The sequence below is a fragment of the Plecotus auritus genome (genome assembly GCF_963455305.1).
Source record: "Plecotus auritus genome assembly, chromosome: 11".
NCBI lineage: Eukaryota > Metazoa > Chordata > Mammalia > Chiroptera > Vespertilionidae > Plecotus > Plecotus auritus.
In genome coordinates this window covers 18,675,390-18,688,993 of record NC_137777.1, presented here as the reverse complement: position 1 = coordinate 18,688,993, position 13,604 = coordinate 18,675,390, and the positions used below count along the sequence as shown (strand labels likewise).

The 13,604-nt window shown below is 38.2% G+C and overlaps 1 protein-coding gene across 1 annotated transcript in view; it reads left to right on the top strand.

The window, feature by feature from the left end:
• The window catches only part of RSPO2 (R-spondin 2), a 146,093-nt gene that overhangs the window by 84,934 nt on the left and 47,555 nt on the right, over positions 1-13,604 (top strand). Inside the window, exons 4-5 of the mRNA XM_080646682.1 lie at positions 4,432-4,575; positions 7,139-7,327. Coding sequence (XP_080502808.1) covers positions 4,432-4,575; positions 7,139-7,327 — 333 coding nt within the window. The remainder of the gene's footprint in view (positions 1-4,431; positions 4,576-7,138; positions 7,328-13,604) is intronic.

Below are 13,604 nucleotides of genomic sequence, written 5' to 3'. Positions count from 1 at the left end.
ACTGTTTGTTCCTCCAATAAGATTTATGGCAACCAACCAACTTTTCTTTTTAAAGATATGTACAGTGCATGTGCAAGCAATCTCAAACTAAGCATTCAAATGATCCTTTAAATGCTACAAAGGAATTGCATTTTTAAGTGGCATGCACGTGAGTGCACTTGGCGAGCATGACAACCCCACCATGTGCCCGGCTCTGTGTTAGAAGCAAGGAATCCACAGACTGAAAACAAAATACAGAAAAGTAATGGCTGAACAGAAGTGACTCCATCTTCCCTGCCTCTAAGGTACCCAGCGGGTACCTACGGCACTGTGTGGCCAGGCCCTGGAAGTGCACATGGCCCCCGCCTTTGGCGTTCGCACCTCCAGGCCAGGGAATGGGTATCATAACTTTATGTTCTCAGGGTCTGGCACAATGCTACATTTTTGGAGAATGTTTGGAATGAACTGTTGAACTGTGCTGCAGTATAATTTGAAAGGGTTATAATGGAGCCTGTATGGGTACTGTGGGAGGACAGGAGAAGGGGTGCCCAGCCTATTTTCCCCTCCTGGCCAGAATAAACCCCTCTTGCCAAATGACAGCCCCGTCAGACGGCATTGGAGGCAGTTTCACTTGGACAGTAATTTTACTCAAACCGATATTGGCAGTCCTCATCTCGTGGACTGCATTTTTGAGGAGGCATGTAATTTAGAAGCATGTAAGTTGGCTAAACCAGGGTCTTATATTTCTGAGTGAGGACTTAAAGCCCAGATTTTTATAGAAAGGACCTATGTTTGGTAAACTTTGATATACCTGTTTTTTTACACAGTGTAAAATTTTCTAAGGTTTATCAGTCTATTAAATGATCCCACTGGTATTTTAAAACTCATTTATTTATGAAGTTGACATAGAGATTTTTCTGAAATGCAATACAGTTGCTGTTTCTGAGAAGTAGGCCTGCTATGCCATTAAAGTAAGGAAGGGTATTTCTTATGCTCTTTGAAACCTACTGTGTTGTTTAGAATTTTTATTTATAATGAGAATGTTTTACTTTTATGTTAAGAACTAGTTAATAGAGTAGATTTAAATCCCAGTTACTTAAGGATAACAAGCTTAAGCAATGTTGGATAGAGTAGCTGGGGTGAGGGGAGCTATGAAGCCCCACAAATAGTGGTTTTCTCCAAAGCAGAAGGGGTAGTTTCCGGAGAAATGGCAGAAGAGGGCAGTGGGTTGTGGGTGGGCCTGGAGCAGTGAGGAAAGGTTTTCAGGCGTGGAAGCATGTCCAGATGTAGATCTCCAGGGTAGCAGTCTATGTAGTTGCTCGCTTTAAAAAGCTTTCAGTTCATAGGTGTCTGCGCATACATGAGTCGAGTCGGTTCAGGCCGCTGAATGCACGGGCTGCGGGCGTTGGTTTTATGTTGTGGCAAAGAGTGACTGAGACCAGGAAGGCCAGCAGAGCTTCTGGTGATGTTGGGACTTGACACCAATCAAAGCTTTTGTTTACTAGTAAAGGCTTTACTGAACAAAAATTAATTTAGTTCTTTTCCTTATGATTGGAGTGAAAGAAATGTGCCATTGACTATATGAAAACAAAGGATACTGTCGAGAGTTGGTCAAATGATTGTGTAATTTGAAGGCTAAAGCAAGCTTCAGCATTATAAAAGAATGGGTGTAGTTTCATGCACCCAAATCTAAAAAAAATTTGGGATGGGATATACTTCTTCATTCATTCTTACCTTGAAATCAAAAGAATTCATTTTAGAATGCTAATAAAGTTTTATATCCTGTAAATTCAAGTAGGTCACAAATGCATATTGCAATAACTTTGGTTTGTTTTAATACTAAATGTATTACAATGATAAAAGATTCATATAATTCAGAAATATATAATTTTAACGTATTTCAAAATTCTACCACCCTTTCCCAAATTAAATTCTCCAAGCTATTCATACCCCACCATGCACATATGGTTTTATTATATTATCCACTAGATATCTTGCAACTTGGTTTCGTCACTTAACTATTGATCTTCATGTTTACAGTCACTGCTTATAACTCATCTCGTGCTTTTTCATGGTTGTCATATTCAACAATTTGAACGCATCAGATTTTTGTTCTACTTAAATTTTAGGACAAACAATTAAGCTTTCTTCTAGCAGGATTTGTGCCTGAAGACGTCCGAAGGGACTTGACAGAGAATGATAGGTATTTCAGAAATGCCAGGTTCTGTGGACTGGTATTAGGAACACGGAACAAAATGAGGAAAGGGAGCTACAGGTAACAATAAAGATCAGCAAAGGACCTTGTAAAATTAATTCCCAGTGCTTATTGTTATAACTTTTTGGCCAAAAGGCTTAATGGTGCAGGTCATGTTTTAAAGAAAAATCAGGCTTTCTAGATAACAATTGATTTATGAAGTGTATAGTCCTTTTTTAAAAAATGTAAATGCTTTGTTCTTTTTCATCCTTTAGTTCTGTTGTACCTTTGGAATGTTTATCAGTATTTCTTGGGAAATAATTCTGCTAACAGGAAGGGCTGCTTGCTTTAAAAGGAAACAAAAGTAGCAAGAAAACTAGCAATTTGTGGACATGCTGGTCGTGTATTTTCACCATGATTAAGAAGCTACTGACCAGCTATTGACCACTGTTGTGTTAAAATATATGTTACAGCTTTTAAGACTAAAATGAACCCTTTATAGGGTGATAAAGTGTCCTGTGCCCAACCATCCTCCCCAAAAGAGCAATACTATAATTTGACTATGGACTTTCACCCACACTGAGTTGGTTTTCCAGTTGTAAATATGGTAACATTTTAGAAATTGAATTAACTGCTTCATGGTGGTCATTTAATACATGAAGAGCTGTTTAGACTCAATATTGAAAGGTGAAGAGTTACCATTGTCTTTTTATAGGTCTAGAAACTGTAATTATTTATAATTTATTTTAATGAAATACACACACACACACACACATATATATGTATATATTTTAGCCTTTAATTCAACTTTCTGGCTTTATTTTCTCAATTTTCAAAATTTTAATATTTAGTGAGTTCATGCTTTGGTTACTATTTTTTATTCCATTTTTTCTTTGATTACAGGAACTATATATTTTAAAGCTTTGCTGAATCATGAAAGCTCTAAGTACAGTACTGGCACTCTGAGGCTTGTTAAATGAATATAAGCAATGCCATGGAGTTTTCATAGAGCTTTACGTGCTGTTAATTACCATCAATTAAATCTGTTGCAAGTAATAATGAACTATAATCTGTTGAAAACCTGACCTTTCAATTAACCAATCCGTTAACTTTCTCTCCTTTCCTCTGCAGAGCAGTTTAGAGTATATTTCTTTTTCCCCATGCAAGCCCTCTATCTTCTGGCCCAGATGTTACTGGCCTATTCGGGAATTTGACCTATAATACAAAATACATTTCTGCTTCTTTTTACACCTTGTTGTAATGTGTGTTTAGTGGAAAAATACATGTTTCTAGTCCACTATTGCTTCTATGTGCAGATTATGAGCCAGTCAATTTACCTATATTATTACAAGTTCTCACAATAGCCTGGTGATGTCTCTGTTTTATACAGAGGGAAACAGCGAGCGGCTCAGGGAGGCATGTAGTTGTCTGGAGTCACAGAGCTGGTCAGGGCAGATCTGGGGTTCAAGTCCACAGGGAGCAGGCCTGAAAGCACTGCTTCACAAACTGCTTCTCGCCAAATTTAGTTAGCGGGTCAGAAAAAGGAGCCCAGATGTAGGAGGCAATCAGTTTTGAGGGCTGTCAGAACCCACTACTAGCTTTAGGACTTAATCTCTCTTAGTCTCAAATTCTTTATTTGCAAAATAGGGTTAGTACTGCCCTCCTTGTAGGATTCTTATGAAAACTAAATGGAAATGCATATAAAGCCTTTGGCACATTGTTACGTGTTTTTTTTTTTTTTTTCGTTCTAATGACCTGAACTACCCCTCCAAATTAAGGAACCCTCTGATGAAAGTAAATGCCAGCACTGACGAACATAAACAGAATTTTAATTGTCCAGAAGCAGAAGATCCTGATTAGAGTGTCCCCCTTTGTATGTTTTCCGTTGTACGTCTTTTGAAGAGCAGAGAAGATTTCAGTCCCAGCAGCAATGTAATTTGTAGTGGGGGTGTTTTCTTCTTCTTTTACATCCTTTTTAATCCCATTTGGAGTTGCAAACATTTCAGAAGGGTCTCATGGCTGCCCAGGGCCTTGGGCTGGAGCCGTGTCTTAGCTTATTGATGTGGTGAGCTGTTGCAAGAGGTAGGAGTGATTCAGAATGAGATGGCATTAGGAAACAAAGGAGTTGAACACATATTGCTCTGACCACTAGAATTTCAATTGATCTGACCGATGAGTTTGTGAAAGTTTTATTTGTAAAAGGAGTGCATTTCTCTTTGACTGAAATTTTCTCTTTTTCTCTTTAAAATTGTTTTTAGGATGCAGAATAGAAAACTGTGATTCTTGCTTTAGCAAAGACTTTTGTACCAAGTGCAAAGTAGGCTTTTATTTGCATAGAGGCCGTTGCTTTGATGAATGCCCAGATGGTTTTGCACCATTAGATGAAACCATGGAATGTGTGGGTAAGTAGTTTTTTGTGTAACTTTCAAACTGCAACTTTTTACACCTGTTTCTTGGGGAAGGGGAAATGCATACTGGGTTATTTAACCTAAAACAAATTGGTTGTCTTGCTGTTAATTAGAACTAAAAATTATTTGAGTTTTTAGCTGACTTTCTGAATTCTATAGGCATCATGACATTGCGTTGTTTTATATATTACATCTTGCTACAAAATGTGCAAGTTGTACATTTGCTAGATTAAACTATTTAGATGCTGATAATGCTTTTTATCATATGTGTAATACATCTATTTCTTACTTATCTTAAAAATTATTAGTATCTGTTAGATAAAAACATTTTGCTTAAAATAAAAATAAAAATTTCAAGCAGTAACATGTTATTAATGATTCTATCACTTTTATGTATATTAATTAGGGCTCTTCTTAACCATTTGTTTTTTAAATATCATTGGGAAGAAAAATTTTGAGCAAAATATATTTTGATGATTGACTGTATGTTGCAAAGTGCATTAAAACAGTTTTACCTTTACTAAATTTATATAGCTAGAATGCATAATTTAATATATGCATATATACTGTTTGTGAATAATAATGAGAAATACACATTTTATAAATTGTGTATTTTTTGAGTGTTTGAAAACACTTTGGTTTTTATACTACTTTTTCACTGTTTTTATGTAGTTTTTATATGGTTTTGGCTTTTATACTACCAATTAAAAGGTAAAGTTCTGTCAGTACCTGCCTTTTGATGAATGCCTGAATCTGTTCTTAGGTGCAATGGCATCTTCACTACTCCCTATCCCTGAATTTTATTTGGCATGTTATACATCTGATATGATGTACAAGAGAGCTATGTAGTATGATACTTTCCATCTCCTTGAAATGGAGACTTAAGAGAAAATTGAGAACTTTTTTTCCTAAAGAAATATTGCTAAAATGGTCTATCTGTATATATAAAAGCCCAGCGACCAAGCGGCGGAATGACCAGAACGACCAGGCAACCAGTCACTATGACGCGCACTGACCACCTGGGGGGCAAATACTCAATTCAGGGGGCTGACCGGGTTGAGTGGTGCTCCTACAGCGGGCTGATCTCCACAGGCCATGCCCCCCACCAGTGCACGAATCCATGCACCCAGCCTCTAGTAATTATATATTCAAAAGCTTGCAGAGAACACATTTAAAGAAGAGGTTTATGAAGAAATGTGTACTTATGTTCCTATTTGTGTGCGAGTGAATACATTCATACAGGCAACACCCCATTAAACATTGGAAAGCCACTAGAAGAGCATATTGAGAATGTTGAGTTTGCTTTTGAGAGGCAAGATCTACGCCCCTTCGAGACAGTCAATGGGAACTCTTATGAAACCCTCAAAGATAAACAAATTACAAATTGCATCCTATGCATTCCCCTGAATACAAATCATCTTGAATAGCTTTGAAACATCAAAGAGTAACCATGATCATGCCTGCTAAGATCTGGAATGCTGAAATATTGTGTGTGGACCCTGGTCGTGAGCCGTACCCTGGTAGTGTCACGGCTTTTTAATGGGGAATTTGATGAGGAGGTTTAACTTTACCAATTTTTGTCCTTTTATTCCCCAACCTCACCCGAGGAGATTGTAGGCTAGCCCACTTTTCCGCTTTATGATTTTATAAAAGGGGATGCTAAAAGCAGATATGTAAACTAGAAAAAATCATACATTTTTCATATACCTAACCATACTTGTTTACTTTTCATACTATAATAATATATAGTACCAATTTAGGGAATGGGAAATACATACTGTGGTTTCCTGACACGCATTGAAAGAATTGAGATAATCAGAAAATGCAAAAAACAAAACAAAACAAAACAAAACAAAACAAAAAAAAACCAAACCCTATCCTTTTCACCAAATACTTACTTTTAAAATACATATAAATATAAATACATATAAATATGTGTGTGTGTGTGTGTGTGTGTATTGGTTCCAGAGAGGAAGGAAGAGGGAGAGATAGAAACATCAATGATGAGAGAGAATCATCTATTGGCTGCCTCCTTCATGCCCCCTACTGCTCTAACCAGGAATGGAACTGTGACCTCCTGGTTCATAGGTCGATGCTCCACCACTGAGCCACACTGGTCGGGCCCAAACACTTACTTTCAAAGTAAAACTAACACACTTGTGTATTTCAGTGGGGGCATTTGGAATTAACATGAAAAGTTTTTTCTTCTGTCATAATATGAAAATCGTATCTTTGGCTGTAGATTTTAGCTATTGAATCTTTCAGAGATTATATATTCCAGTGTCTTTAGAATGGACCAGAAGCATCTCTTCAAAAAATGAACTAAAACAAATTGAAAGTACTAGTTTTAAAATTACTTATGTGGCAATTATTGTAAATGAAAGTAACCCTATGGCTCAAAGAATTAAAGTTTGAAAGGCGAATATAAGTCTTTGTGGGTTGCACAACTTAATTTGGGGAATCTGAAAGTGGGAAGAGTATATAAATTTGATGATAGTGGAGCAGATGGGTTCCAAACTATTTGTATTTGTTTTGTTTATTTTTAATCTTTATTTAGAAGGATGTGAAGTTGGTCATTGGAGTGAATGGGGAACTTGTAGCAGAAATAATCGCACATGTGGATTTAAGTGGGGTCTGGAAACCAGAACACGGCAAATCGTTAAAAAGCCAGCAAAAGATACAATACCATGTCCAACCATTGCCGAATCCAGGAGATGTAAGATGGCCATGAGGCACTGTCCCGGAGGTGAGTGTGGGTAGTCAATACCGTGGGTGATGTGCTTTCTGAATTTGCCTCTTCCCTACCCCCACCCCCAATAATGAATATTTCTCCATAGAGGAAACCTGATAAAAACATTGGTCAGAGGGTCAGATCCCACATTATTCTTATTTAAAGATGGATGCTTACACTGTGAAGAGTAGAGAGGGAATATTTCATTTACTTTCACAATACCTTGGTAATAATTTAGAAGAGTGGATTACAAACGGGCTTTCCAAATTGAGATTTCTAAGAGCGTGTGTGTGTGTCTTTTTTTGGCTAATGTACCATACAAGTAGGTCTTATGAAATCAGGCTTTTGCAGATGTTGCTCTGAGGGAAGCGGCCAACTTTCAGCTGAGAAGAGTTTAGATTAGAAAGGTTTATGGCATCTGTAAAATCATCGGCATCATTACTAGTTGAAGATGACAACTTAAAATAAACTTGCCCAAACACTGGGAGGAATAAACGTTGTCTTAATGTTACCACAATTAGCCGGTTCTCTTTGTTTTGATAATAATTTGTAGAAAACAGCTACTGGTATGTGTGTGTTTATTCATGTCTTTGTAGTAATTGTGCTGATTTGCAGTAATTATTCTGTAATAACAGGATTAGGCCCATTTACAAATTAGGAGACGCGTACATAGCTCAGGTGCCGGCTGGAGCCGAGTCAGTTTGTGTGGGATGGAGTTCTCAGCGCCATCGGTGCGGTTCTTAAAGCGTAATCGCTTGTTATCGTTTATCACTAGTGGATGCTACGTTGTTGGAGATGAAGCTGGGGTTTTTCTAGTCTACAGCATAGAAAAGCAAAGAAGTTGTGTTTGGAAAATTGCCCTGTGAAATAATCAAAATTTTTGTTTGTCTTTATTTTATTTTTTTCTGTTGGGGCACAGTTTTTCAGTTTTGTGGTTACAGGCCAGAGAGAGAATACCTATCGGCTTAAAATGGATTTACATCCGTATTATGCTGCCCCATAGAGAATGTCTATGATCCGTGGAAGAAGACAAACCTTTAAGACTTGAAGACTCCAGTCGGCCTTTGAGAACTATTAGATCCAGATTCAGAAGCTACTATTAGGAAGGCAGCTTTTCCTCTTGAATTAGTTTTGCTTTGCTTTGCTGGGTCTTTGAAACAAAGTTTTTTTGGGGTTTGCTTTTCACTAACAAGGATGGTTTTGTTCACTTTAAACTGAGTATTTTTCAGTCAAAATATAAGAAAATATTTTCTTACAAAACTAATAAGCCACTTCTTGGATAGCTGAGAGCATTTAACCTGCAACCTCATGCCTAAAAACAAACCTGATGTATTCAGGTATTGGAAAGAAAGGCTTCCTTTGTTGTATATTGTTTATATAACTACCCTCCCCCCCATTTCTCTTCCAGCGATGTGGTCCCCCAATTGTGGTTTACGTTAATAGCAAAAATTAACCTGAAAATGCTCCTATAACAAACATGCTTATGTGTAACAAGAGCCAGAATATTCCCCTCCCACTATTTTGACCTAGCCCCAGTCTTGCTTGAGAATTAGTAGATAACAGCTAGATTGTTAACTTGTAATGTTTATTGCACTCACAGTTTTTGTGCTACTAACAACAGTATACTGTCTTACAGAGTACAACCCGACACTGTCAGCAATGTAAATTATGCTGAAACAAATGCGTATATATCATCTGCTAATATTCTCTTTTTGATAACCAGTAATGAACTCTGATTTAATTCATATTTAGGTTTTATCAAGTATTATTTATTAGGAGAGACTGGCCATTGTTTTAATTCCCAAATCTACATTTTTCAGTTGAATAAATTCAATTTTCATATGACGTTAGTAGGTCTAAAAGGGTATATGGAAACTTGTTTTATTGTTTTATAAAAAGGGACCTACAATAGAATTGTTGATAGAAATGGAAAGTTACTCTGCAATAAAATAACTTCTATTTTAAAATGTAAGAAATTACAACTAGAAAATTAATTTTGGAACTTGAGCACCAACTTATAAAAATAGGCATAACTTCCAGTGTCGTATCCCACCTTGCCTCAGGTGAGAGAGCAAAAAGTTACTTTCTTCAGTAGGTCACGGTGATTAATGGAAGAATGGAGAAGAAAACCGCTTCAGCCCATTTTACATCTTGATTTGATTTTAGTGATCTGCTTTGACAAACCATGCAAAAATGTAAGTCGTAATCAGGTTGGGAATACAGGCATTTTTCAGATCTTTTCAACATATGTATGGATTTTTCTGCTGTTGGAGCCATTCTTAACCTGATTGCACACAAACACTGCCTTCACCTCCTTCACACTAAAGCACCAGCACATTAAAATCAGCTGCTTTCGATTACTGGAAGGCACAAGTTAAAGGTCAATGCAGTGGAATAGTCACTAAGTATATAAGATATTACATTAAAAACTACTAAAAATAAGAAAATAATGGATGCAAGATTTTAAAAAAAAATGGTGTAATGCTTCAGCATATCTTCCCCTTAATGGTCAGATGCTTATTGGCTTTTAAAAGAAAATTATCTGAAAACATCCTAAGTCATGGATTGATTTACACTTGAAGTTACTCGGTGTTCCTTCCCAAACTTCTCTTTTAAATCAGTTACCTTTTCTTCCATTTCTGGTGACAATAGCCTGTAGAGTTTCTTGGGCTTTGCTGACGCTACTTTTTTCAGGATTCTGTTCTGGCGATCAGGAGATCTGGTTCTCTGTACCCTGTCATGCCATTAATTCTGTGACCCTCGGCCAGACACTTAACCTCTTTTGGCCTCTATTTCCTCATTTGTTAATTGGAGGGTATGAGGGTAGGCGACCTGTAAGATCCAGCCCAGTTCTCAAACCCAGTGATTCTAAGATTCATTGTTAGAAGATCTGGGCAAGTTCTGTGGCCGAGATGTGCAGGGCGAGGAAGAGACTGGAAGCCCAGGATCGCTGTTTTACAAACAAAGAACTGAACACTTTTTCAGTAGCTGCACTGGGCATGTGCCAAGACTTTCACATCAGGCAGCTTTCAATCTCTTTCTTCCTCCTCTTTCTTTCTCATGGGTAGTCAACCCTCAAAGACTATGCGAGACTTTAAATCCACATATGACCTGTTTATCTACCAAGATGCAGGAGGGTAAAAAAGAGAAGATCTTAAACAAACCATGGTGAAAGGAGAAAGGTGGATAATGAGTGAGAGGAAAAATATATTGAGAAAATGCATATAGGAAACAAGGGGGAAAATAATGGACTACTTAAAAATGAAGCCCATACTCACTGCAGATATAACTGCCTTCCCCCTCTTCCACCCTGAGCTCACTAATGAATAGAATTCACCCTGTTGCAACTAAGTTGTTCTCTTAACATATAACTTGAATCTTTATTTTTTCATTTTTTTATTTTTTATTTCAGAGAGGAAGGGAGAGGGAGAGAGAGATAGAAACATCAATGATGAGAATCACTGATTGACCGCCTCCTGCACACCTGACCCTGGGGATTGAGCCCACAACCCGGGCATGTGCCCTGACCGGGAATCAAACTCTAACCTCCTGGTTCATAGGTCGATGCTCAACCACTGAGCCATGCTGGCCGGGCTATAACTTGAATCTTTAAATGAAAGGAATTTTGAGTTTGAACCATGTTGTATATTAGGCAATACATTAATAGAAAAATATAAGCATGCTACCATTATATATTTATATTTAAATAACAAATGGAAAAACTAAATCATGGTTGTGGAGGGACAGTGTTGGCAGATGCTCATGTACAGGGGGAAATGCTGACATTTGGAAGTGGCTGTACTCTTCCACTCCTTCACAGGGTTGGCCAACATAACCTCAGCCTGAGATGTCCTGTCCTATCTGTATGGGACTCACTGTTTTATAAGGTCTCATGACAACTAATTTTCATGTACTCATTCGACATTTATCAAACATGGCTGTGTATCAATCATTAGGCATAATGAGTCCTTATAGAGCTTTTCTAATGGGAATCATGGCAATAAAGAAGTGGATGAGTGCATAATTTTCTGCGGAGATAGAGGCTGTGAAGAAAAATAAAGCAGGATAAGGAGCCAGTGAAAGAGTTGGGTGGGAGTGCCTATTTTTTGTAGGGTATTCAGAGGAATTGAGGGAGTACCATTTGGTTATACATCTGAATGAAGGAGAGCTTTGGATAGACCTAGGGACAGTTGTTTAGCTACGGACTCAATGGCTATGCTATGTGACCATCTTGATTGTCCCACTTGCATAGAGTAGAGGAGGGAACTGAGATTTAGGGAGGCTCTGACTGGACCAAGGTGATGCACAGCAAGTTTCTAGTGGGAGAGCCAAGAGTAGGACCAATATTTTGCTGCCTAGGAAACCCAAGTTTTCCCCTGCCTTTTTCTTGTTCCTTATAATAAAAATCAAGGACAGAGCCATGGTTGTCCACCATTGAAGTAGCCAACTTTAAACTATTTCTCCCTCCAACAGACACATCATTTTACTTTTGCTCTACAAATACTTAAAAAAAAACACGCAAAAAAACACTCCAGGGCATTCTGCCATCACCACCCCCTCCCAGTATCTTCCAACTTGAAACAGCCAGTGGAACATACCCCAAAGGTCACTTAGTAAATGCCGAAGTGTTGAGCCACTCACTGGCTTTGTTTTGGTTCAGCTGCCCCTACTAAGACCTCTTCTTCTATCATTTTACTGTCATTCATCCTCAGTTTGTTGGGGTTAAAAAGAGTGACTTCAAGCTTGTTATTTTTTGGTTTTGTTTTGTGTGTGTGTGTTTTTTTTTTGTTGTTGTTGTTTTTATCCTTAGTCCTTCAAAGTCACCCTCTCGCTGAGGCTGCCTTATGTTGAGTCCCACCCAGCTCCATCTCTGTCCCTTTGCTCCCTGGTCTGCACAGAAGCGCTGGGATCCGCGCCCCACCCCCACACCTAGCCGCTCTGTGCCCCACATGGTTTTTCTCTTTCTGACACATAGAAGCAGTCAGACAGTTAAAGTAATTTAGGTGGTGCTTTGACATGAGCTTAGATAGCTTTTTATCCCTTCTCCTCCTGGCTACCTCAGTTCACCATACCACAATTGTTAGTAACAATATAGTGCAATTCTTTAAGCCCTAATATTTTCTTAGGAGTGTGTTAAAACTTAAATATGAAATCTGCTACTATGTACTGTTTCTATTGGAAAATAACTTATTCCTCTTATGAGACCTTACTTGACCATTATCTCTCTCTCTTTTTTTTTAAAGTGGCTTTTAACTTGGTAGGAAACAAAAGAAAATATTTTTTAGTAATTTAGAACCTTAATTTCTGCAAACATTTCCTTTTTAAAAAGCAATAGTAATAAGCCCTCTCTAATTTTTGTTTTTTGTATATAAATTGACAGCAACATGTGGACTAGGTATTAGATAATATAACTAAATATGGTTGTAGATTGTGATGGATTAAACTGAGAGCAGGAAATAAGCACATTTTCAGTAGGATAAGGGTCAAGAAAATATGCTTTAGACATGTGTTTTTTATTTCTCTACATTTTGTTTACATTTGAGTTGCAATTTATGTGGTCTGTTTTATACATGCCAACCTCAAGAATAGTTTGGAAGAGGGGATAAGAGTAAAACCTATTTTCTTTTGAAACTTTCATGGCTGTCTGGAATGTAGGTATTGAAATTTTTATATGAAGAAGACAGCATCTGAAAAGGGGGGCATTCTTGCTTCCCCTCTGCAATGCTAAATACTTCATTATATTTTAAAATCAGTGACTGTGTTAGTTATTTTAAACTGAGCAAATTGTACTGTCTCCCAGGTACCTCTGGATACATGGCAACTAATTGTAAGGTTATTTCATAGTGTTTATAAACTGGGACAGTCACCCAGAGGCAGCCACATTTCAAATGTTAATGTATAACTATTATATTAAACTAGAGGCCTGGTACATGAAATTCGTGCACGGGGGTGTGTGTCTTTCAGCCCAGCCTGCACCCTCTCCAATCTGGGACCCCTCGAGGGATGTCCGACTGCCCGTTTAGGACCGATCCAGATAGGATCGGGCCTAAACGGGCAGTCGGACATCCCTCTCACAATCCAGGACTGCTGGCTCCCAGCTGCTTGCCTGCCTGCCTTCCTGATTACCCCTAACCACTTCTGCCTGCCAGCCTGATCACCCCCTAACCACTCCCCTGCCAGCCTGTTTGCCCCTAACTGCCTGCCCCTGCAGGCCTGGTCACCCCTAACTGCCCTCCCCTACAGGCCTGGTCACCCCTAACTGCCCTCCCCTACAGGCCTGGTCACCCCTAAC